Source organism: Dendropsophus ebraccatus, chromosome 12 (genome assembly GCF_027789765.1).
Source record: "Dendropsophus ebraccatus isolate aDenEbr1 chromosome 12, aDenEbr1.pat, whole genome shotgun sequence".
In the NCBI taxonomy this organism is placed as follows: Eukaryota; Metazoa; Chordata; class Amphibia; order Anura; family Hylidae; genus Dendropsophus; species Dendropsophus ebraccatus.
In genome coordinates this window covers 87,056,381-87,084,259 of record NC_091465.1, presented here as the reverse complement: position 1 = coordinate 87,084,259, position 27,879 = coordinate 87,056,381, and the positions used below count along the sequence as shown (strand labels likewise).

General features: G+C 47.7%; 2 protein-coding genes across 3 annotated transcripts; one reads left to right on the top strand and one right to left on the bottom strand.

Moving 5' to 3' along the window:
- The first annotated feature begins 9,587 nt into the window (after positions 1–9,587).
- On the top strand, positions 9,588–13,153 carry CPLANE2 (ciliogenesis and planar polarity effector complex subunit 2). 2 transcript variants are annotated; one of them, XM_069948003.1, is made up of 5 exons: positions 9,588–9,765; positions 12,065–12,217; positions 12,400–12,524; positions 12,593–12,729; positions 12,824–13,153. In XM_069948003.1, the coding sequence occupies exons 1-5, from the start codon at positions 9,648–9,650 to the stop codon at positions 13,092–13,094; spliced, it is 804 nt and encodes a 267-aa protein (XP_069804104.1). In that variant the 5' UTR covers positions 9,588–9,647; the 3' UTR covers positions 13,095–13,153. The 2 variants fall into 2 exon arrangements, with proteins under 2 accessions (XP_069804104.1, XP_069804103.1); XM_069948002.1 differs by having other exon boundaries at positions 12,578–12,729.
- Positions 13,154–23,431: 10,278 nt separating this feature from the next.
- Positions 23,432–24,148, bottom strand: LOC138768842 (claudin-8-like). Its single transcript, XM_069946802.1, has one exon. The coding sequence runs from the start codon at positions 24,146–24,148 to the stop codon at positions 23,432–23,434; it is 717 nt and encodes a 238-aa protein (XP_069802903.1).
- Between the last annotated feature and the right edge of the window lie 3,731 nt (positions 24,149–27,879).

Here is a 27,879-nt window from a genome sequence, read left to right as displayed (position 1 = left end):
AGGGTCACAGCAGCACAGAGGATGTCAGGAGTGGAGGGTGCTAATCCTATAGGAGAGGTCCCAGCAGCACAGAGGATGTCAGGAGAGGAGGGTGCTGATCTTATAAGGGAGGTCCCAGCAGCACAGAGGATGTCAGGAGAGGAGGGTGCTAATCCTATAGGAGATGGTCCCCCTCTTCCCCCCTTATAGATGGTACCCCTCGCCCCCCCCTTATAGATGGTCCCCCTCTTCCCCCCCCCTTATAGATGGTCCCCCTCTTCCCCCCCCCTTATAGATGGTCCCCCTCTCCCCCCCCTTATAGATGGTCCCCCTCTCCTACCCCCCTCATAGATGGTACCCCTCTTCCCCCCCTTATAGATGGTCCCCCTCTTCCCCCTTATAGATGGTCACCCTCTCCCCCCCTTATAGATGGTACCCCTCTCCCCCCCTTATAGATGGTCCCCCTCTCTCCCCACTTTATAGATGGTCCCCCTCTTCCCCCCCCTTATAGATGGTCCCCCTCTCCCCCCTCCCCCCCCCCCTTATAGATGGTCCCCCTCTTCCCCCCCCTTAAACCCTTATAGATGGTCCCCCTCTTCCCCCCCCCTATAGATGGTACCCCTCTCCCCCCCTTATAGATGGTACCCCTCTTCCCCCCCTTATAGATGGTACCCCTCTTCCCCCCCTTATAGATGGTACCCCTCTTCCCCCCCCTTATAGATGGTACCCCTCTTCAACCCTTATAGATGGTCCCCCTCTTCCCCCTTATAGATGGTCCCCTCTTCCCCCTTATAGATGTCCCCTCTCCCCCCCCCTTAAACCCTTATTGATGGTCCCCCTCTCCCCCCTTATAGATGGTCCCCCCTCTTCCCCCCCCCTTATAGATGGTACCCCTCTTCCCCCCTTCCCCCTTATAGATGGTACCCCTCTTCCCCCTCTTATAGATGGTACCCCTCTTCCCCCCCCCTTATAGATGGTCCCCCTCTTCCCCCTTATAGATGGTCCCCTCTTCCCCCTTATAGATGGTCCCCTCTCCCCCCCCCTTAAACCCTTATTGATGGTCCCCCTCTCCCCCCCCTTATAGATGGTCCCCCTCTTCCCCCCCCCTTATAGATGGTACCCCTCTTCCCCCCTTCCCTCTTATAGATGGTACCCCCTCTTCCCCCCCTTATAGATGGTACCCCTCTTCCCCCCCTTATAGATGGTCCCCTCTTCCCCCTTATAGATGGTACCCCTCTTCCCCCCCTTATAGATGGTACCCCTCTTCAACCCTTATAGATGGTCCCCCTCTTCCCCCTTATAGATGGTCCCCTCTTCCCCCTTATAGATGTCCCCTCTCCCCCCCCCCCTTAAACCCTTATTGATGGTCCCCCTCTCCCCCCCTTATAGATGGTCCCCCTCTTCCCCCCCCCCTTATAGATGGTACCCCTCTTCCCCCCTTCCCCCTTATAGATGGTACCCCTCTTCCCCCTCTTATAGATGGTACCCCTCTTCCCCCCCCCTTATAGATGGTCCCCCTCTTCCCCCTTATAGATGGTCCCCTCTTCCCCCTTATAGATGGTCCCCTCTCCCCCCCCCTTAAACCCTTATTGATGGTCCCCCTCTCCCCCCCCCTTATAGATGGTCCCCCTCTTCCCCCCCCCCTTATAGATGGTACCCCTCTTCCCCCCTTCCCTCTTATAGATGGTACCCCCTCTTCCCCCCCTTATAGATGGTACCCCTCTTCCCCCCCTTATAGATGGTCCCCTCTTCCCCCTTATAGATGGTCCCCTCCCCCCCCCCCTTAAACCCTTATTGATGGTCCCCCTCTCCCCCCCCCCTTATAGATGGTCCCCCTCTTCCCCCCCCTTATAGATGGTACCCCTCTTCCCCCCCTTATAGATGGTACCCCTCTTCCCCCCCTTATAGATGGTACCCCTCTTCCCCCCCTTATAGATGGTACCCCTCTTCCCCCTTATAGATGGTCCCCCTCTTCCCTCCCCCTTATAGATGGTCCCCATCTTCCCCCCCCCTTATAGATGGTCCCCCTCTTCCCCCCTTCCCCCTTATAGATGGTACCCCTCTTCCCCCCCCTTAAACCCTTATTGATGGTCCCCCTCTCCCCCCCTTATAGATGGTCCCCCTCTTCCCCCCCCCTTATAGATGGTACCCCTCTCCCCCCCCTTATAGATGGTCCCCCTCTCCCCCCCTTTATAGATGGTCCCCCTCTTCCCCCCCCCTTATAGATGGTACCCCTCTTCCCCCCTTCCCCCCCTTATAGATGGTACCCCTCTTCCCCCCCCCTTATACACGGTCCCCCCTCTTCCCCCCCCCCTCCTTATACACGGTGCCCCCTCTTCCCCCCCCCAAGAAAGAAAACAAAACAACAAAAACTCACCTTACAACCCGTTCCCCCGTCGATCCTCTCCTGTCCTGCAGGCTCTGTCTGTCCCCCGGCTGTTGCGCGGCTGCCGGGGGTGTCCCGTCCTATCCCCCGGCAGCGCGCGCATCACAGAGCTCCCCGTGCGCCGGAAGTCACAGCCACAGGCGCACGGGGAGCTGTCTGATGCGCGCGCTGCCGGGGGATAGGACGGGACACCTCCGGCAGCTGCACAACAGCCGGGGACAGTAAGAGCAGGACTCTTGTGACCGCAAGCAAAACAATGCTTGCGGTCACAAGAGCCTGCGGTGGCGAGGGGGGGGCCGGGCCGCAGCGGCATTATAATGTGGGCGGCGTGGCATGGGCCCCCCGGAGCCTCGGGCCCCGGCGGCCGCCCAAACCGCCCCACATTATAATCCGCCATTGCATACACCTCATCAGGAGCATGCCCGGGCCTTGTAGGAAGGTCATACAGACACCTCATCAGGAGCATGCCCGGGCCTTGTAGGAAGGTCATACAGACACCTCATCAGGAGCATGCCCGGGCATTGTAGGGAGGTCATACACCTCATCAGGAGCATGCCCGGGCCTTGTAGGAAGGTCATACAGCCACCTCATCAGGAGCATGCCCGGGCCTTGTAGGGAGGTCATACACCTCATCAGGAGCATGCCCAGGCCTTGTAGGGAAGTCATACACCTCATCAGGAGCATGCCCCGGCCTTGTAGGGAGGTCATACACCTCATCAGGAGCATGCCCGGACCTTGTAGGGAGGTCATACAGACACCCCATCAGGAGCATGCCCGGACCTTGTAGGGAGGTCATACAGACACCCCATCAGGAGCATGCCCGGACCTTGTAGGGAGGTCATACAGACACCCCATCAGGAGCATGCCCGGGCCTTGTAGGGAGGTCATACAGACACCCCATCAGGAGCATGCCCGGACCTTGTAGGGAGGTCATACAGCCGTGTGGGGGCCACACACATTACATATATAATATATATAAGGACATTACAGCAAAGTTGGATCAGCCAGGAGGGGGTAACCACTGTAATTCTGTGCGTGACGCCACCTCCAGGCCGCCATTGGGTTATATATATATATATATATATATATATATATATATATATACACACTATTGTCACCCTATAGTGTATGATGGGTCACAGGAAACCCCAATACATACTGTCTGTAGACACCATGCATATACACATCACACATATACACTGCCTATACATCAAACATATACACATCACACATCTGCACCGCCTATGCATCACACATATACACGTCACACATATAAACTGCCTATACATCATACATATACACTGCCTATACATTACACACATATACACTGCCTATACATCACACATATACACTGCCTATACATCACACATATACACTGCCTATACATCATACATGTATACATCACAAATATACACTGCCTATACATCACACATATACACTTCCTATACATCATACATATACACTGCCTATACATCACACATATACACTGCCTATACATCACACATATACACTGCCTATACATCACACATATACACTTCCTATACATCATACATATACACTGCCTATACATCACACATATACACTGCCTATACATTACACATATACACTGTCTATACATCATACATGTACACATCATACATATACACTGCCTATACATCACACATATACACTGCCTATACATCATACATGTATACATCACGCATATACACTGCCTATACATCACACATATACACTTCCTATACATCACACATATACACTTCCTATACATCATACATATACACTGCCTATACATCACGCATATACACTGCCTATACATCATACAGGTATACATCACGCATATACACTGCCTATACATCATACATGTACACATCATACATATACACTGCCTATACATCATACATGTACACATCATACATATACGCTGCCTATACATAACACATATACACTGCCTATACATCACGCATATACACTGCCTATACATCATACATGTACACATCATACATATACACTGCCTATACATCATACATGTACACATCATACATATACGCTGCCTATACATAACACATATACACATCATACATATACACTGCCTATACATCACACATATACACTGCTTATACATCACACATATACACTGCCTATACATCACACATATACACTGCCTATACATCATACATGTATACATCATACATATACACTGCCTATACATCATACATGTATACATCACACATATACACTGCCTATACATCACACATATACACTGCCTATACATCATACATATACACTGCCTATACATCACACATATACACTTCCTATACATCATACATATACACTGCCTATACATCATACATATACACTGCCTATACATCACGCATATACACTGCCTATACATCATACAGGTATACATCACGCATATACACTGCCTATACATCATACATGTACACATCATACATATACACTGCCTATACATAACACATATACACATCATACATATACACTGCCTATACATCACACATATACACTGCTTATACATCACACATATGCACTGCCTATACATCACACATATACACTGCCTATACATCATACATGTACACATCATACATATACACTGCCTATACATCATACATGTACACATCATACATATACGCTGCCTATACATAACACATGTACACATCATACATATACACTGCCTATACATCACACATATACACTGCCTATACATCATACATGTATACATCACACATATACACTGCCTATACATCACACATATACACTGCCTATACATCATACATATACACTGCCTATACATCACACATATACACTTCCTATACATCATACATATACACTGCCTATACATCACGCATATACACTGCCTATACATCATACAGGTATACATCACGCATATACACTGCCTATACATCATACATGTACACATCATACATATACCCTGCCTATACATCACACATATACACTGCCTATACATCATACATGTACACATCATACATATACGCTGCCTATACATAACACATATACACATCATACATATACACTGCCTATACATCACACATATACACTGCTTATACATCACACATATACACTGCCTATACATCATACATGTATACATCATACATATACACTTCCTATACATCACACATATACACTGCCTATACATCACACATATACACTGCCTATACATAATACATGTATACATCACACATATACACTGCCTATACATCACACATATACACTGCCTATACATCACACATATACACTGCCTATACATCACACATATACACTGCCTATACATCATACATGTACACATCATACATATACACTGCCTATACATCATACATGTACACATCATACATATACACTGCCTATACATCACACATATACACTGCCTATACATCACACATATACACTCTCTATACATCACACATATACACTGCCTATACATCACACATATACACTGCCTACACATCACATATATACACTGCCTACACATCACACATATACACTGCCTATACATCACACATATACACTGCCTATACATCACACATATACACATCATACATATACACTGCCTATACATAACACATATACACATCATACATATACACTGCCTATACATCACACATATACACTGCCTATACATCATACATGTACACATCATACATATACGCTGCCTATACATAACACATATACACATCATACATATACACTGCCTATACATCACACATATACACTGCTTATACATCACACATATACACTGCCTATACATCACACATATACACTGCCTATACATCATACATGTATACATCATACATATACACTGCCTATACATCATACATGTACACTGCCTATACATCATACATGTATACATCACACATATACACTGCCTATACATCACACATATACACTGCCTATACATCACACATATACACTGCCTATACATCACACATATACACTGCCTATACATCATACATGTACACATCATACATATACACTGCCTATACATCATACATGTACACATCATACATATACACTGCCTATACATCACACATATACACTGCCTATACATCACACATATACACTCTCTATACATCACACATATACACTGCCTATACATCACACATATACACTGCCTACACATCACATATATACACTGCCTACACATCACACATATACACTGCCTATACATCATACATATACACTGCCTATACATCACACATATACACTGCCTATACATCATACATGTATACATCATACATATACACTGCCTATACATCATACATGTACACTGCCTATACATCATACATGTATACATCACACATATACACTGCCTATACATCACACATATACACTGCCTATACATCATACATGTACACATCATACATATACACTGCCTATACATCACACATATACACTGCCTATACATCACACATATACACTGCCTATACATCACACATATACACTGCCTATACATCATACATGTACACATCATACATATACACTGCCTATACATCATACATGTACACATCATACATATACACTGCCTATACATCACACATATACACTGCCTATACATCACACATATACACTCTCTATACATCACACATATACACTGCCTATACATCACACATATACACTGCCTACACATCACACATATACACTGCCTATACATCACACATATACACTGCCTATACATCATACATATACACTGCCTATACATCACACATATACACTGCCTATACATCACACATATACACTGCCTATACATCATACATGTACACATCATACATATACACTGCCTATACATCACACATATACACTGCCTATACATCATACATATACACTGCATCTACATCACACATATACACTGCCTATACATCATACATGTATACATCACACATATACACTGCCTATACATCATACATGTACACATCATACATATACACTGCCTATACATCACACATATACACTGCCTATACATCATACATGTATACATCACACATATACACTGCCTATACATCATACATGTACACATCATACATATACACTGCCTATACATCACACATATACACTGCCTATACATCATACATATACACTGCCTATACATCATACATATACACTGCCTATACATCATACATATACACTGCCTATACATCACACATATACACTGCCTATACATCACACATATACACTGCCTATACATCATACATGTACACATCATACATATACACTGCCTATACATAACACATATACACTGCCTATACATCACACATATACACTGCCTATACATCACAAATATACACTGCCTATACATCACACATACACTGCCTATACATCACACATATACACTGCCTATACATCACACATATACACTGCCTATACATCATACATATACACTTCCTATACATCATACATGTACACTGCCTATACATCACACATATACACTGCCTATACATCATACATATACACTGCCTATACATCACACATATACACTGCCTATACATCATACATATACACTTCCTATACATCACACATGTACACTGCCTATACATCACACATATACACTGCCTATACATCACACATATACACTGCCTATACATCATACATGTACACATCATACATATACACTGCCTATACATAACACATATACACTGCCTATACATCACACATATACACTGCCTATACATCACAAATATACACTGCCTATACATCACACATACACTGCCTATACATCACACATATACACTGCCTATACATCACACATATACACTGCCTATACATCATACATATACACTTCCTATACATCATACATGTACACTGCCTATACATCACACATATACACTGCCTATACATCATACATATACACTGCCTATACATCACACATATACACTGCCTATACATCATACATGTATACATCATACATATACACTGCCTATACATCATACATATACACTGCCTATACATCATACATATACACTGCCTATACATCATACATATACACTGCCTATACATCACACATATACACTGCCTATACATCATACATGTATACATCACACATATACACTTCCTATACATCATACATATACACTTCCTATACATCACACATATACACTGCCTATACATCACACATATACACTGCCTATACATCATACATATACACTGCCTATACATCATACATATACACTGCCTATACATCACACATATACACTGCCTATACATCATACATATACACTGCCTATACATCACACATATACACTGCCTATACATCATATATACACTGCCTATACATCATACATATACACTGCCTATACATCATACATGTATACATCATACATATACACTGCCTATACATCATACACATACACTGCCTATACATCATACATATACACTGCCTATACATCACACATATACACTGCCTATACATCACACATATACACTGCCTATACATCATACATGTACACATCATACATATACACTGCCTATACATCATACATATACACTGCCTATACATCATACATGTACACATCATACATATACACTGCCTATACATCACACATATACACTGCCTATACATCATACATGTACACATCATACATATACACTGCCTATACATCACACATATACACTGCCTATACATCATACATATACACTGCCTATACATCACACATATACACTGCCTATACATCACACATATACACTGCCTATACATCATACATGTATACATCATACATATACACTGCCTATACATCACACATATACACTGCCTATACATCACACATATACACTGCCTATACATCATACATGTATACATCATACATATACACTTCCTATACATCATACATATACACTTCCTATACATCATACATATACACTGCCTATACATCATACATATACACTGCCTATACATCATACATATACACTGCCTATACATCACACATATACACTGCCTATACATCATACATGTATACATCATACATATACACTTCCTATACATCATACATATACACTGCCTATACATCATACATATACACTGCCTATACATCATACATATACACTGCCTATACATCATACATATACACTGTACAGATCATCTAAAACACTATACACGTCGCTCACTTAATTACTTGAGATGTTTTGACAAGTGGGCGTGGCTGCGGGACGCCTGTTAGATGACTCGGACACGCCTCTATAATGCACGTGATCTGCTCCTGCGTGACGTCATAACGCTGCGACACTTCTGTGACTGAAGCCGTTTCTCGGGTTTGCAACAATGTCCGGAATACAAGTCCCTAAACCCGGGAGTGTCATCGCCCCGGACTGGCTGCAGACACCGGAGGGCCGGGACTACGTGACGTGTATTCTACGGAAGAAGAAGAGGAGAACGTTCGGTAATGACCCGGAGACACCGCCCCCTGCTGTTGTATCTGATATTACGTCTCCTGTCTATTATCTCCACACTGCCCCCTGCTGTTGTATCTGATATTACATCTCCTGTCTATTATCTCCACACTGCCCCCTGCTGTTGTATCTGATATTACATCTCCTGTCTATTATCTCCACACTGCCCCCTGCTGTTGTATCTGATATTACATCTCCTGTCTATTATCTCCACACTGCCCCCTGCTGTTGCATCTGATATTACATCTCCTGTCTATTCTCTCCACACTGCCCCCTGCTGTTGTATCTGATATTACATCTCCTGTCTATTATCTCCACACCGCCCCCTGCTGTTGTATCTGATATTACATCTCCTATTATCCCCACACTGCCCCCTGCTGTTGTATCTGATATTACATCTCCTGTCTATTATCTCCACACCGCCCCCTGCTGTTGTATCTGATATTACATCTCCTATTATCCCCACACTGCCCCCTGCTGTTGTATCTGATATTACATCTCCTGTCTATTATCTCCACATCGCCCCCTGCTGTTGTATCTGATATTACATCTCCTGTCTATTGTCTCCACACTGCCCCCTGCTGTTGTATCTGATATTACATCTCCTGTCTATTCTCTCCACACTGCCCCCTGCTGTTGTATCTGATATTACATCTCCTGTCTATTATCTCCACACCGCCCCCTGCTGTTGTATCTGATATTACATCTCCTGTCTTTTATCTCCACACCACCCCCTGCTGTTGTATCTGATATTACATCTCCTATTATCTCCACACTGCCCCCTGCTGTTGTATCTGATATTACATCTCCTATTGTCTCCACACTGCCCCCTGCTGTTGTATCTGATATTACATCTCCTGTCTATTATCTCCACACTGCCCCCTGCTGTTGTATCTGATATTACATCTCCTGTCACCTCCACACCGCCCCCTGCTGTTGTATCTGATATTACATCTCCTGTCTATTCTCTCCACACTGCCCCCTGCTGTTGTATCTGATATTACATATCCTGTCTATTATCTCCACACTGCCCCCTGCTGTTGTATCTGATATTACATCTCCTGTCTATTATCTCCACACTGCCCCCTGCTGTTGTATCTGATATTACATCTCCTGTCTATTGTCACCTCCACACTGCCCCCTGCTGTTGTATCTGATATTACGTCTCCTGTCACCTCCACACTGCCCCCTGCTGTTGTATCTGATATTACGTCTCCTGTCTATTATCTCCACACTGCCCCCTGCTGTTGTATCTGATATTACATCTCCTGTCTATTATCTCCACACCGCCCCCTGCTGTTGTATCTGATATTACATCTCCTGTCACTTCCACACTGCCCCCTGCTGTTGTATCTGATATTACATCTCCTGTCTATTATCTCCACATCGCCCCCTGCTGTTGTATCTGATATTACATCTCCTGTCTATTATCTCCACACTGCCCCCTGCTGTTGTATCTGATATTACAGCTCCTGTCTATTATCTCCACACTGCCCCCTGCTGTTGTATCTGATATTACATCTCCTGTCTGTCTATTGTCACCTCCACACTGCCCCCTGCTGTTGTATCTGATATTACGTCTCCTGTCACCTCCACATCGCCCCCTGCTGTTGTATCTGATATTACATCTCCTGTCTATTCTCTCCACACTGCCCCCTGCTGTTGTATCTGATATTACATCTCCTGTCTATTATCTCCACACTGCCCCCTGCTGTTGTATCTGATATTACATCTCCTGTCTATTATCTCCACATCGCCCCCTGCTGTTGTATCTGATATTACATCTCCTGTCTATTCTCTCCACACTGCCCCCTGCTGTTGTATCTGATATTACATCTCCTGTCTATTCTCTCCACACTGCCCCCTGCTGTTGTATCTGATATTACATCTCCTGTCTATTGTCACCTCCACACTGCCCCCTGCTGTTGTATCTGATATTACATCTCCTGTCTATTGTCACCTCCACACTGCCCCCTGCTTTTGTATCTGATATTACATCTCCTATTATCTCCACACTGCCCCCTGCTGTTGTATCTGATATTACGTCTTCTATTATCTCCACATCGCCCCCTGCTGTTGTATCTGATATTACGTCTCCTGTCTATTATCTCCACACTGCCCCCTGCTGTTGTATCTGATATTACGTCTCCTGTCACCTCCACACTGCCCCCTGCTGTTGTATCTGATATTACATCTCCTATTATCTCCACATCGCCCCCTGCTGTTGTATATGTTATGGTGCGGCTGCTTGTGTTTGCTTTCCTCAGTGACGCCACTCTCTCTTGTCAGGGCTCATTGAGAGGCCGGTTCTCCCCCCACAGTTTCCAGCTGATGTCGCCAGCTACAAAATTTTTGTTTGTGGGAAAAGTGGTGTCGGCAAGACGTCCCTCGTTGCTAAATTGTGTGGCCTGGAGGTTCCCATCATGCACCATGAGACCACAGGTGAGGCGCAGGGGGTGACTATGATGGGGTTCTCAGTCTGTATCAGAGACGCTGGTTCAGCCATTGTTGTGGAGCCTGCGGCTCTTTCCCATCCCCATGCTTTACACTGCAGCACAGCTCCCTATCACCATTTGCTGGGGGCAGAGAGGATGGTTATGGCGGCCATCTTTTTGTCTCCTCAGGGATCCAGACGTCCTGCGTGTATTGGCCGGTGCGCCCCAGGGACAGCGTCCGTCCCATCATTTTCGCCTTCCAGTTCTGGGATTGTGGCGAGTCTGCGCTGAAGAAGTTTGATCACATTCTGCCGGTAGGTTATGCGGGAGAGGATGATGAGGGTTGTGCTGTGTCTGGCTGATCCAGATTGTGTCTCCGCAGGCCTGTAAGGAGAATGCTGACGCCGTCCTCTTCCTCTTCTCCTTTACTGATCGCTCATCGTTCGAGGACGTACCAGCCCTGATCTCCAGAACACTAAGCCAAGAAGAGAAGGTGGCGCGTGTGGTGATTGGCACCAAGTATCCTTCCACAGACGCCACTTGTTTCCACCCTCTTCCTCTGTAGATCAGGGCTGAACTGATCCAGTAGATTCCTTAACCCCGTCCTCACCAGACTGGACCAGTTCATGCACACAGATGTCACAGAGCAGGACCTCCGGGACTTCCAGCAGACGTGGCAGCTGCCCATCATGCGCGTAAGGAGCGTCAATGGTCCCCGTCTCACTGATGGGCGGAGCCTGGATGGGCGGGCAGAACTGGCGGACGCTGCTCCGGTGCTGAACGGCCTGGCTGAGATTCTTTGGCACCGCGACCAGATCACTGCTGGACTCATTGATATTGGAGAGAGCGGATCACAGGAAGAGATGTGTGCGCAGCGCTCGTGATCACCCGGTCATGTGACTTCCCTTTTAGATTCTTATATTTAATAATTTAATTTATTTTAGATTCTTTGTTTGTGAAAATTCCTCTTGTGATTTTATATAATTCAGAGAATATTTTCCAGACTGCGGCCTCCTCACTGTGTCCTGTGTGTATCCCGTATGCTGATCCCCAGGTTATAGAGCCATCTGTCTAGGCCCTTTGTGTCCTGTACGCTGATCCCCAGGTTATAGCAGCGGCTGATAGCGCCCCCTGTCCAAACCCTCTGTATATCTTGCACGCTGATCCCCAGGTTATAGAATACACAGAGATCGCTATCAGCCGCTGCTATAACCTGGGGATCAGCATATAGGATATTGATAGCGCCCTCTGTGTATCCAGTATGCTGATCCCTAGGTTATAGCCCCTCCTGCCCAGGCCCTCTGTGTATCCCTTACGCTGATCCCCAGGTTATAGTAGCGGCTGATAGCGCCCTCTGTGTATCCCGTATACTGATCCCCAGGTTATAGCACCCCCTATCCAGGTCCTCTGTGTATCCCGTATGCTGATCCCCAGGTTATAGTGCCCCCTGTCCAGGCCCTCTGTATCCTGTATACTGATCCCCAGGTTATAGCGCCCCCTGTCCAGGTCCTCTGTGTATCCCGTATACTGATCCCCAGGTTATAGCACCCCCTATCCAGGTCCTCTGTGTATCCCGTATGCTGATCCCCAGGTTATAGCACCTCCTGTCCAGGTCCTCTGTGTATCCCGTATGCTGATCCCCAGGTTATAGTGCCCTCTGTGTATCCTGTATTCTGATCCCCAGGTTATAGCGCCCCCTGTCCAGGTCCTCTGTGTATCCCATATGCTGATCCTTAGGTTATAGCGCCCCCTGTCCAGGCCCTCTGTATCCTGATCCCCAGGTTATAGCGCCCCCTGTCCAGGTCCTCTGTGTATCCCATATGCTGATCCTTAGGTTATAGCGCCCCCTGTCCAGGCCCTCTGTGTATCCTGTATACTGATCCCCAGGTTATAGCGCCCCCTGTCCAGGTCCTCTGTGTATCCCATATGCTGATCCTTAGGTTATAGCGCCCCCTGTCCAGGCCCTCTGTATCCTGTATACTGATCCCCAGGTTATAGCGCCCCCTGTCCAGGTCCTCTGTGTATCCCGTATACTGATCCCTAGGTTATAGCGCCCCCTGTCCAGGCCCTCTGTGTATCCCAGACGCTGATCCCCAGGTTATAGCAGCGGCTGATAGCGCCCCCTGTCCAGGCCCTGCGCTCACTGTAAGTTTCCCCTGACTCCATGTGACCAGGACATGTCAGGCTGTTTACAGAGGGGCAGTGCCGCCATAAGTTCTGGATTGTGCAATGTCTGTTAGGGTGGTCTTTAAGAAGCGATTGCAGTGATTTATGTCTCCTTTGTGTCACATGTTCGGTTTCTTCTTCCCGCCACTGCCTCCACCCCCCCAGGGATCTTATCATGTCTGAGTGGAAAGTCCCTCTAATTCAGCTTTTTGTATCACCAGGGCTGGGGGATGATCACCCATTACAGCACAGGATGAACCTGCAGAGGATTGTGGGAAGAGGCTGTGACTCTCCGGATAGTCCTGTCCACTCCACCCACCCCTACAGAAATACTCTGTGCTGCTGTAGATCTTGAGACACGTGTGGAATAATAATCCATGTAACATACCGGACCCCTCCCTGTGATAAGGTCTCCATCCCCAGGAGTCGGGGCTCCGCCATATCAGATGTGATTCAGCCATTTATAGGGTGACTCACAGGGACAACAATATCAGGCATCCCATAATGAGCCGTGACTGCGCCTCGCGCCTCATCTGTCAGGTGACCTCACGCCTCAGCTATCCGGCCTGGAATGTGCCCAATATATTCATGTTCTAGATCTATATATAGAGAAGTGTGTCATATACAGCATGCAGGGCGGGGGTGGTACTGTACATACACCAAAGCAGACAAGAGGTGTTGTACTATGCAGTGTCCATATATACAGAATAAGGTGGTGTATGAAGTCTGCAGTGCGCTGTTATAGCTGTGTGTATATATATATATATATATATATATATATATATATATATATATATATATATATATATATATATATATATGGGTTGTGTATGGAGTCTGCGGTGCGCTGTTATAGCTGTATATATATGGGTGGTGTATGGAGTCTGCAGTGCCCTGTTATTGCTGTATATACACGGGTGGTGTATGGAGTCTGCAGTGTGCTGTTATAGCTGTATATACACGGGTGGTGTATGGAGTCTGCAGTGCACTGTTACAGCTGTATATGTATATATATATATATATATATATATATATATATATATATATATATATATATATATATATACACACACATACACATGGGTGGTGTATGGAGTCTGCGGTGCCCTGTTATGGCTGTATATACACGGGTGGTGTATGGAGTCTGCAGTGCCCTGTTATTGCTGTATATACATGGGTGGTGTATGGAGTCTGCAGTGCCCTGCTATAGCTGTATATACATGGGTGGTGTATGGAGTCTGCGGTACTCTCTTAGAGTTGTGTATATGTTGCAGTGAAATGATAGAATTCAGGGATTTGATGAAATCCCGGGAAATGATGAAATGACCGCCCCGTTCCATGATTTCCCTGAAGAAAGTCAGTGATTTGATCAAATCCCAGACCCCTTTCAGGGAAATGATGGAACAAGTCAGGAGTCGCCTGGCTATATATTTATTAAGTAACACGACAACCGGATGGGACGAGGCGGACAGGGGAGCAGGAGGCATCATCACACAGCACACTGGACCGGAGGCATCATCACACAGCACACGGGACCGGAGGCATCACACAGCACACGGGATCCGGAGGCATCATCACACAGCACACGGGACCAGAGGCGGACAGGGGAGCAGGAGGCATCATCACACAGCACACAGGACCGGAGGTGGACAGGGGAGCAGGAGGCATCATCACACAGCACATGGGACCAGAGGCATCATCACACAGCACACGGGACCGGAGGCATCATCACAAAGCACACGGGACCGGAGGCATCATCACAAAGCACAGGGGACCGGAGGCATCATCACACAGCACAGGGGACCGGAGGCATCATCACACAGCACACGGGATCGGAGGCGGACAGGGGAGCAGAAGGCAGCATCACTCAGGACAGGGGAGCAGAAGGCAGCAGCAGCATCACACAGAACACAGGACCGGAGGCATCATCACACAGCACACGGGATCGATCGAGGCAGAGCGGGGAACAGGAGGTATGTTGCAGGGAAAATGATAGAATTCCATTCCATCATTTCCCTGAAAGGGGTCGGGGATTTGATCAAATCACTGAATTTCTTCAGGGAAATCATGGAACGGGGCGGCCATTTCATAATTTCCCAGGATTTCATCAAATCCCTGAATTCTATCATTTCACTGCAACATACACACGGGTGGTGTATGGAGTCTGCAGTGTGCTGTTATAGCTGTATATACACAGGTGGTGTATGGAGTCTGCAGTGCCCTGCTATAGCTGTGTATACACGGGTGGTGTATGGAGTCTGCAGTGCCCTGCTATAACAGAATCCATACACCACCCGTGTATATACAGCTATAACAGAGCACTGCAAACACCATACACAACCCGTGTATATACAGCTATAGCAGGGCACTGCAGACTCCATACACCACCCGTGTATATACAGCTATAACAGAGCACTGCAAACACCATACACAACCCGTGTATATACAGCTATAACAGAGCACTATGGGACTCTATACACCACCCGTGTATATACAGCTATAACAGCACACTGCATACTCCATACACCACCCGTGTGTATGTTGCAGTGAAATGATAGAATTCAGGGATTTGATGAAATCCTGGGAAATGATGAAATGGCCGCCCCGTTCCATCATTACCCTGAAGAAATTCAGTGATTTGATCAAATCCCCGACCCCTTTCAGGGAAATGATGGAATGGAATTCTATCATTTCCCCTGCAACATACCTCCTGTTCCACGCTCTGCCTCGATCGATCCCGTGTGCTGTGTGATGATGCCTCCGGTCCCGTGTGCTGTATGATGATGCCTCCTGCTCCCCTGTCCGCCTCCGGTCCTGTGTGCTGTGTGCTGATGCCTCCGGTCCCGTGCGCTGATGCCTCCGGTCCCGTGTGCTGTGTGCTGATGCCTCCTGCTCCCCTGTCCTCCTCCGGTCCCGTGTGCTGTGTGATGATGCCTCCTGCTCCCCTGTCCTCCTCCGGTCCCGTGTGCTGTGTGATGATGCCTCCGGTCCCGTGTGCTGTGTGGTGATGCCTCCGGTCCCGTGTGCTGTGTGCTGATGCCTCAGGTCCCGTGTGCTGTGTGATGATGCCTCCGGTCCCGTGTGCTGTGTGATGATGCCTCCGGTCCCGTGTGCTGTGTGCTGATGCCTCCGGTCCCGTGTGCTGTGTGATGATGCCTCCGGTCCCGTGTACTGTGTGCTGATGCCTCCGGTCCAGTGTGCTGTGTGATGATGCCTCCGGTCCCGTGTGCTGTGTCATGATGCCTCCGGTCCCGTGTGCTGTGTCATGATGCCTCCGGTCCCGTGTGCTGTGTGATGATGCCTCCGGTCCCGTGTGCTGATGCCTCCGGTCCAGTGTGCTGTGTGATGATGCCTCCGGTCCCGTGTGCTGTGTGATGATGCCTCCGGTCCCGTGTGCTGTGTGATGATGCCTCCGGTCCCGTGTGCTGTGTGATGATGCCTCCGGTCCCGTGTGCTGTGTGATGATGCCTCCTGCTCCCCCCTCTGCTCCCCTGTCCGCCTCGTCCCATCCGGTTGTCGTGTTACTTAATAAATATATAGCCGGGCGACTCCTGACTCGTTCCATCATTTCCCTGAAAGGGGTCGGGGATTTGATCAAATCACTGACTTTCTTCAGGGAAATCATGGAAGGGGGCGGTCATTTCATCATTTCCCGGGATTTCATCAAATCCCTGAATTCTATCATTTCACTATCATTAAATGGCGGCCATCCACTCAATTTCATCATTGTGTGAACAGAGCCTTTCTGTGTTTTTAATCCACTCCTGGTTTTGTTTGCAATATGAGGACCACAATACTGACTGAAATATACGTAGTGTGAACCCAGCCTATAGCTGTATATACGTAGGTAGTGTATGGAGTCTGCAGTGTGCTGTTATAGCTGTATATACACTGGTTGTGTATGGAGTCTGCAGTGTGCTGTTATAGCTCTGTATACAGGGGTGGTGTATGGAGTCCGCAGTGCACTGTTATAGCTGTATATACACTGGTTGTGTATGGAGTCTGCAGTGTGCTGTTATAGCTCTGTATACAGGGGTGGTGTATGGAGTCTGCAATGTGCTGTTATAGCTGTATATACGTAGGTAGTGTATGGAGTCTGCAGTGTGCTGTTATAGCTGTATATACACTGGTTGTGTATGGAGTCTGCAGTGTGCTGTTATAGCTCTGTATATAGGGGTGGTGTATGGAGTCCGCAGTGCACTGTTATAGCTGTGTATACACGGGTGGTATATGGAGTCTGAGCAGTTAATATAGCAACCAATCAGAGTTCCACTTCCATGTTCAAAAGCGTCTCTAAAATATAAAAACTAGAATTACTGGTTGCTATGGTAATTGCCCCACCTTATAAAGTGCGATATGTCTCCAGTATGGTCAGTGTATCCGGAGAAGAGGGGCGGAGTCTTGGGCCCTGCTCCATACTGTGTGACCTCCGGCCGCTCCCTATACAGCGGGGACATCACATAGAGGTTACATCATATCAGAAAATGTCTGATTAGAATAAGACGACTACACGGGAGTAGAACTCTCATCATCTTTAATAATATTACACTCCGATCCATTATAATCCATCACGGCAGTAAATACATTATTATTAGAGATGAGCAAACTGGGTTCGGGTTCGAGTCGATCCTAACCCAAACGTTCGGTATTTGATTAGTGGTGGCTGCTGAAGTTGGATAAAGCCCTAAGGTTGTCTGGAAAACACGGATACAGCCAATGACTATATCCATGATTTCCACATAGCCTTAGGGCTTTATCCAACTTCAGCAGCCACCGCTAATCAAATGCCATGTCAGCCATGTCAGGGTGGGGAGCAGTGACTGCGAAATCTATTGTTCTCTGTTATCAGCCATGTCCGGGTGGGGAGCGGTGACGACGGAATCCTCCCATTATCCCTCCATTATGTCACATATCGGCAGGGGTGGGAATCCTCGTAAATACACCTCATGGAGTGACAGCCGCCCCTCTTCTAATTCTCCAGCACTATATTAAGCTCTGAAGACATAAACACCAGAATTATGGGCTCTAGAGGGTATTACCGGGAGACAGACAGACACAGGGCGGCCAGAAGATTTACAGCTGTCACCCCTGAGTGATCACAGAGAGAGCTGACAGGTTCCCTCCCCCGGAATTATAATGGAACAGTTCCCAGGTCATTATAAATAATAACATCACATGACTTTACATACAGCTCCATATACTCACACAGTGTGCTGTGGCTTCATGTGCACCTGGGCCCTCAGGGGCCACATAAGGAGCCAGCATGGCAGACATACACCATAATGGGGTTATGATAAATAATATAATAAAATATAATTTATGAAGTCTGCAGTGCCCTGCTATAGCTGTGTATACACGGGTGGTGTATGGAGTCTGCAGTGCCCTGCTATAGCTGTATATACACGGGTGGTGTATGGAGTCTGCAGTGCCCTGCTATAGCTGTGTATACACGGGTGGTGTATGGAGTCTGCAGTGCCCTGCTATAGCTGTGTATACACGGGTGGTGTATGGAGTCTGCAGTGCCCTGCTATAGCTGTGTATACACGGGTGGTGTATGAAGTCTGCAGTGTGCTGTTATAGCTGTATATACACGGGTGGTGTATGGAGTCTGCAGTGTGCTGTTATAGCTGTACAGTCATGGTCAAAAGTTCTGAGAATGACACAAATCTTATATTTTCCCATGATCCTCTGCCCTCTGGTTTTTCTGTGTGTTTGTCAGATGTTTTTATCACATACAGAAATATAATTGCAATCATATTATGAGTAACAGAAGCTTATACTGACAGGTAGATGAGTTACTGCAGCAAGTCTATAATATTTGCAGTGTTGACCCTTCTTCTTCAGGACCTCTGCAATTCTCCCCGGCTGCTCTCATCACCTTCTGGACCAAATCTTGACTGATAGCCGTCCGTTCTTGCACAATCAATGCTTGCATTTTGTCAGAATTTGTTGGTTTTTGTTTGTCCACCCGTCTCTTGATGATTAACCACAAGTTCTCAATGGGATTAAGATCTGGGGAGTTTCCAGGCCATGGACCCAAAATCTCTATGTTTTGTTCCCTGAGCCATTTAGTTATCACCTTTGCTTTATGGCAAGTTGCTCCATCATGCTGGAAAAGGCGTTGTTGATCGCCAAACTGCTTTTGGACGGTTGGGAGAAGTTGCTCTTGGAGGACATTCTGGTCCCATTCTTTATTCATGACTGTGTTTTTAGGCAACACTGTGAGAAAGCAGATTCCCTTGGCTGAGAAGCAACCCCACACATGAATGGTTTCAGGATGCCGGTTACAGTTGGCATGAGACAAGACTGGTGGTAGCGCTCACCTCGTCTTCCCTGAATAAGCGGTTTTCCAGATGTCCCAAACAATCGGAAAGGGGATTAATCAGAGACAATGACTTTTCCCCAGTCCTCAGCAGTCCACTCCCTGGACCTTTCCCCCAGTCCTCAGCAGTCCACTCCCTGGACCTTTCCCCCAGTCCTCAGCAGTCCACTCCCTGGACCTTTCCCCCAGTCCTAAGCAGTCCACTCCCTGGACCTTTCCCCCAGTCCTCAGCAGTCCACTCCCTGGACCTTTCCCCCAGTCCTCAGCAGTCCACTCCCTGGACCTTTCCCCCAGTCCTCAGCAGTCCACTCCCTGGACCTTTCCCCTAGTCCTCAGCAGTCCACTCCCTGGACCTTTCCCCCAGTCCTCAGCAGTCCACTCCCTGGACCTTTCCCCCAGTCCTCAGCAGTCCACTCCCTGGACCTTTCCCCCAGTCCTCAGCAGTTCACTCCCTGGACCTTTTGCAGAATATCAGTCTGTCCCTGATGTTTTTTCTGGAGAGAAGTGGCTTCTTTGCTGCCCTCCTTGAGACCAGGCCTTGCTCCAAGAGTCTCCGCCTCACAGTGCACAGTGCAGATGCCCTCACACCTGCCTGCTGCCATTCCTGAGCAAGCTCTGCACTGCTGGTAGCCCTATCCCGCAGCTGACCACACCTTTAAGAGATGGTCCCAGCGCTTAGTGGTCGGTCTTGGGCGCCCTGGAGCCTTTTTGGCAACAATGGAACCTCTCTCCTTGAAGTTCTTGATGATGCGATAGATTGTTGACTGAGGTGCAATCTTTCTAGCTGCGATACTATTCCCTGTTAGGCCATTTTTGTGCAGTGCAATGATGACTGCACATGTTTCTTTAGAGATAACCATGGTTAACAGAAGAGAAACAATGATGCCAAGCACCATCCTCCTTTTAAAGTGTCCAGTGGTGTCATTGTTACTTAATCATGACAGATTGACCTCCAGCCCTTTCCTCATTAACACCCACACCTGTGATAATGGAGCAATCACTGAAACAATGATAGCTGCTCCTTTTAAGGCAGGGCTGCAATGATGTTGAAATGTGTTTTGGGGGATAAAGTTCATTTTCTAGGCAAATATTGACTTTGCAGGTAATTGCTGTTAAACTGATCACTCTGTATAACATTCTGGAGTATATGCAAATTGCCATTTTAAAAAGTGAAGCAGTAGACTTTGTAAAAATTAATATTTGTATCATTCTCAAAACTTTTGGCCATGACTGTATATACACGGGTGGTGTATGGAGTCTGCAGTGCCCTGCTATAGCTGTATATACACAGGTGGTGTATGGAGTCTGCAGCGTGTTGTTATAGCTGTATATACACGGGTGGTGTATTGAGTCTGCAGTGCCCTGCTATAGCTGTATATACACGGGTGGTGTATGGAGTCTGCAGTGCCCTGATATAGCTGTATATACACAGGTGGTGTATGTAGTCTGCAGTGTGCTGTTATAGCTGTATATACACGGGTGGTGTATGGAGTCTGCAGTGTGCTGTTATAGCTGTATATACACGAGTGGTGTATGGAGTCTGCAGTGTGCTGTTATAGCTGTATATACACGAGTGGTGTATGGAGTCTGCAGTACCCTGCTATAACTGTATATACAGGGGTGGTGTATAGAGTCAGCAGTGCGCTGTTATAGCTGTGTATACACAGCTATAACACGGGTGGTATATGGAGTCTGAGCAGTTACTATAGCAACCAATCAGAGTTCCGCTTACGTGTTCAAATGTTCAAATGCGTCTCTAAAGAATCAAAACTGAAATCTGACTGGTTGCTATGGTAATTGCTCCACTTTATCAAGTGAGATACGTCTCCAGTATGATCAGTGTATCCGGAGAAGAGGGGCGGAGTCTTGGGCCCTGCTCCATACTGTTTGACCTCCGGCCGCTCCCTATACAGCGGGGACATCACATAGAGGTTACATCATATCAGAAAATGTCAGATAACAATAAGACGACTACACGGGAGTAGAACTCTCATCATCTTTAATAATATTACACTCCGATCCATTATAATCCATCACAGAAGTAAATACATTATTATACAATTAGAGATGAGCGCAGCTGGAGTGTGGTGGAGAAGCTGGATGCAGCCCCAGGGTGGCCTGGAAAACATGGGTACAGCCATAGGCCGCCTCCAGCCGCACCCTCCGGGGCCGCCTCCAGCCGGACTCTCCGGGGCCGCCTCCAGCCGCACTCTCCGGGGCCGCCTCCAGCCGCACTCCCCGGGGCTGCCTCCAGCCGCACTCCCCAGCTTCTAATGCTCCGGCACTATATTAAGCCCCCCATGGAATTATAATGAAACAGTTCTCATGTCATTATAAATAGTAACATCACATGACTTTACATACAGCTCCATATACTCACACAGTGTGCTGTGGCTTCATGTGCACCTGGGACCTCAGGGGCCACATAATGAGCCAGCATGACAGACATACACCATAATGGGGTTATGATAAATAATGTAATAAAATATAATAAATACATGATCCGGGACGCAGTGATGTCACAGATTCTACACTGGGCCAGATCAGAGTCCAGTCAATGTCCATGATGATCTGGGACCAGTAAAAGCCTCTATGGGCCCAACCAGGAGCTGCAGCGGAATCCATGTCCAACCAGTGCATGTCCAAGTTGCCATACATGTTGCTCCATCTGGATCCATGAGAAGTGAGACCTAAGAGTCTGTGGAGGCCGAGTTGTGAGGTTGGGGTCTCTCCTCATAGGTATGACATGCGGGGGCTGCAGCTGGCCCGCTCCTCTTTGGCCTCCCTCTGCTGGCAGGCGGCCCGCTCTATACAGGGATCGTTGGTGCAGCAAGTGCTCATAGAGCAAAAGCAGCAGAGGAAGGTGAGGATGAAGGCCCCTCCGAGGAGGAAGGCCACTAAGGGCCACGCTACCCACAGAGCATCTCCTATCTCGATGCGCAGCGCCCCCCTGGTGAACGCAGCATCATAGGCACGGCGGGCAATGTAGACTGTGGTCCAGATGACGGGGATGAGAACGAAGACGGTGCTGGCGAAGTACAGGAGTCCAGCCGCCAAGGTGAAGCAGTTGTGTTCGTCTTGTTTGCTGTTGCAGCATCGGCAGCACTGTGTGAGCACGAAACCAATGATGGAGAAGATGAAGGCTAAGACGGCTAAGCCGGTGGCAATGCTCATGAGGATCCTGGCTGCCCTGAGGTCTGTGGTGAGGGACACCTGGGAGTGATAGTTGTCACAATGCATCTCGATCCGTGGTTGCTTCAGACACGTAAGCCACAGGCCATCCCAGCGACTGATCCACTCCCCGTCAATACGGCCACCCGGAATGACCAGACCATTGTTCTCAGCTAAGACCACCAACCTCCACATGGGCATGAAGGTGACAACCCAGGTCAGGACCATACCAATGAGCCCCGAGAGGATGCCAACAATGTGCAGCAGGCAGCAGATCATGGCTGTCAGGCAGAAGACTCTCTAAGGTACAGAGTATGAGCTGTAGGTGAAGACTGAACCGGCAGCCTCCAGGGCCACATATTTATTTATCAGGTCACGTGCGGGAAACAATGGGAGGAATGACAGGAGGATGACTACACCGCAGAATGAGGAGAACAATTATCTCACACAATAGAGGCTACGGGAGGCAGGACCAGGGCACAGCCATTGGGGGAAGCCCTCCAGCCTCAGCATCTTTACTAATATCTTTCTCTTTGTTCTTCAAGAGTTTCTAATTGTCAGGAATTTCTTTCTGGTGATTCAGGGCCGGAACTTCATGAATAATTCACATGACCTGAGGGAGAGAGGCAGAAAGAGATGCGTGGAAGCCGAGGACTAGTGAAGCTCCTTATGATGGTCTCCAGAACCTGCAGCAACCAATGGTCTCATAGATCAGTGGTCATCGGCTCCAGTGCTAGTCCTCCTGTCTAATCTTCAGGTCTTCTCCTGGGGTCTAGTCCTCAGCACCAGTCCTTGGGTCTGATCGTCAGGTCTTCTCCTGGGGTCTAGTCCTCAGCACCAGTCCTTAGGTCTGATCTTCAGGTCTTCTCCTGAGGTCTAGTCCTCAGCACCACCAGTCCTCCTGTCTAATCTTCAGGTCTTCTCCTGGGGTCTAGTCCTCAGCACCAGTCCTTGGGTCTGATCTTCAGGTCTTCTCCTGGGGTCTAGTCCTCAGCACCAGTCCTTAGGTCTGATCTTCAGGTCTACTCCTGAGGTCTAGTCCTCAGCACCAGTCCTTGGGTCTGATCTTCAGGTCTACTCCTGGGGTCTAGTCCTCAGCACCAGTCCTTGGGTCTGATCTTCAGGTTTACTCCTGTGATCTAGTCCTCAGCACCAGTCCTTAGATCTGATCTTCAGGTCTTCTCCTGGGGTCTAGTCCTCAGCACCAGTCGTTGAGTCTGATCTTCAGGTCTACTCCTGTGATCCAGTCCTCAGGACCAGTTCTTGGGTCTGATCTTCAGGTCTTCTCCTGGGGTCTAGTCCTCAGCACCAGTCCTTAGGTCTGATCTTCAGGTCTTCTCCTGGGGTCTAGTCCTCAGCACCAGTTCTCAGGTCTGATCTTCAGGTCTACTCCTGGGGTCTAGTCCTCAGCACCAGTCCTTGGGTCTGATCTTCAGGTCTACTCCTGTGATCTAGTCCTCAGCACCAGTCCTTGAGTCTGATCTTCAGGTCTACTCCTGTGATCCAGTCCTCAGAACCAGTTCTTGGGTCTGATCTTCAGGTCTACTCCTGGGGTCTGGTCCTCAGCACCAGTCCTTGAGTCTGATCTTCAGGTCTACTCCTGTGATCCAGTCCTCAGGACCAGTTCTTGGGTCTGATCTTCAGGTCTTCTCCTGGGGTCTAGTCCTCAGCACCAGTCCTTAGGTCTGATCTTCAGGTCTTCTCCTGGGGTCTAGACCTCAGCACCAGTTCTCGGGTCTGATCTTCAGGTCTAGTCCTGGGGTCTGATCTTCAGGTCTACTCCTGGGATCTAGTCCTAAGCACCAGTTCTCTGGTCTGATCTTCAGGTCTACTCCTGGGATCTAGTCCTAAGCACCAGTTCTCTGGTCTGATCTTCAGGTCTAGTCCTGGGGTCTAGTCTTCAGCACCAGTCCTCAGGTCCAATCCTCAGATTCAGCCCTTAGGTCCAGTCCTAGGTCTAGTCTACAGCTCCATTCCTCTGGCCTAATCCTGTGTGTAAGATATGTAGATTAGATTGCAAGCTTTTAGGGTCAGAGATAATTCTGTGTGACATAGGGAGATTGGATCCTTAGCTTCTGGGGTCGGGGGCAGTGGTGTAGCCATAGAGGATGCACTGGTAGCAGTCGGACCCCTAAGCCATGTTCCCCTCCCGACCACACTATCTGCTGCTTACTATAGCCGTATTACAGAGACCCATTGATGTTACAGGGGGGTGAACCCGGCAGGAGGAAAAGCCAAAGAGAAGCCCGAAGAGTGAAGACTGACCTGGGGATTCTGACATCTAGATATTCCCTCTCACGGTCCGATGGCCGCACTGTACATATAGCTGCAGAGGAGGAAGGGAAAGCAAAGCTAGAGGAAAATCCTGGACCCCTCCTCTCATGGCACCTGAAAGAATCCTATAACAATTCAGAAGAATCTAAACTCTGGTGCAGCAGCATGGAAGCCGTCAGATACAGTTTAGTCAATGTGTTTACAGCATATGGCTCCTGAGGGAAGCCACCCCTGTGCCCAGTAATGTGGCAGAGTCCTCCAAAGAGAAGCCACCCCTGTGCCCAGTAATGCGGCAGAGTCCTCCCAAGGGAAGCCAACCCTGTGCCCGGTAATGCGGCAGAGTCCTCCAAAGAGAAGCCACCCCTGTGCCCAGTAATGCGGCAGAGTCCTCCTGAGGGAAGCCAACCCTGTGCCCGGTAATGCGGCAGAGTCCTCCAAAGAGAAGCCACCCCTGTGCCCAGTAATGCGGCAGAGTCCTCCTGAGGGAAGCCAACCCTGTGCCCGGTAATGCGGCAGAGTCCTCCTGAGGGAAGCCACCCCTGTGCCCAGTAATGCGGCAGAGTCCTCCAAAGAGAAGCCACCCCTGTGCCCAGTAATGGGTCAGAGTCCTCCTGAGGGAAGCCACCCCTGTGCCCGGTAATGCGGCAGAGTCCTCCCGAGGGATGCCATCCCTGTGCCCAGGTGGTACCTCGGTACGGTAACTGCACAGTCCTCTCTATCCTCTTCCCGCTCTCATCTCTATTATTTGTTCACAAAGAGAGGACAGGATTTATGAGATTATAGCTACACCCCTTGTCAGGGATGGGAGTGATACATTGTGTGTGATAGGTATGATGGGGGTGATACATGGTGGGGTGATACTTTATGTGTGATAAGAATGATTGGGGTGATACATGATGTGTGATTGGTATGATGGGGGTGATACATTGTGTGTGATAGGTATGATGGGGGTGATACATGGTGGGGTGATACTTTATGTGTGATAGGTATGATGGGGGTGATACATGGTGGGGGTGATACATGATGTGTGATAGGGATGATGGGGGTGATACATGATGAGGGTGATAAATGATGTGTGATACGGATGATACATAATGGGGGTGATACATGATGTGTGATAGGGATGATGGGAGTGATACATGATGGGGTGATACATGATGTGTGATAGGGATGATGGGGGTGATACATGATGGGGGTGATACATGATGTGTCATAGGGATGATGGAGGTAATACATGATGGGGGTGATACATGATGTGTGATACGGATGATACATAATGGGGGTGATACATGATGTGTGATAGGGATGATGGGGGTGATACATGATGTGTGATAGGGATGATGGGGGTGATACATGATGTGTCATAGGGACGATGGGGGTGATACATGATGTGTCATAGGGATGATGGAGGTGACACATGATTGGGGTGATACATGATGTGTGATAGGGATGATACATGATGGGGTTGATACATGATGTGTTATAGGGATGATGGGGGTGATACATGATGTGTGATAGGGATGATGGGGGTAATACATGATGTGTGATAGGGATGGGGTGCTACATGATGTGTGATAGGGATGATGGGGGTGATACATGATGTGTGATAGGGATGATGGGGGGGTGATACATGATGTGTGATAGGGATGATGGAGGTGATACATGATGGGGGTGATACATGATGTGTGATAGGGGTGATACATGATGGGGTTGATACATGATGTGTGATAGGGATG

What these genes read in the sequence shown, in the direction of transcription:
- LOC138768842 (XM_069946802.1), bottom strand. Translation starts at nt 24,148, where the DNA reads ATGATCTGCTGCCTGCTGCACATTGTTGGCATCCTCTCGGGGCTCATT.
- CPLANE2 (XM_069948002.1), top strand. Translation starts at nt 9,648, where the DNA reads ATGTCCGGAATACAAGTCCCTAAACCCGGGAGTGTCATCGCCCCGGAC. An exon ending in GAAGAAGAGGAGAACGTTCG is followed by an intron (nt 9,766 to 12,064) that starts GTAATGACCCGG and finishes CTCTCTTGTCAG; the next exon opens with GGCTCATTGAGAGGCCGGTT. An exon ending in CGTGTGGTGATTGGCACCAA is followed by an intron (nt 12,730 to 12,823) that starts GTATCCTTCCAC and finishes CGTCCTCACCAG; the next exon opens with ACTGGACCAGTTCATGCACA.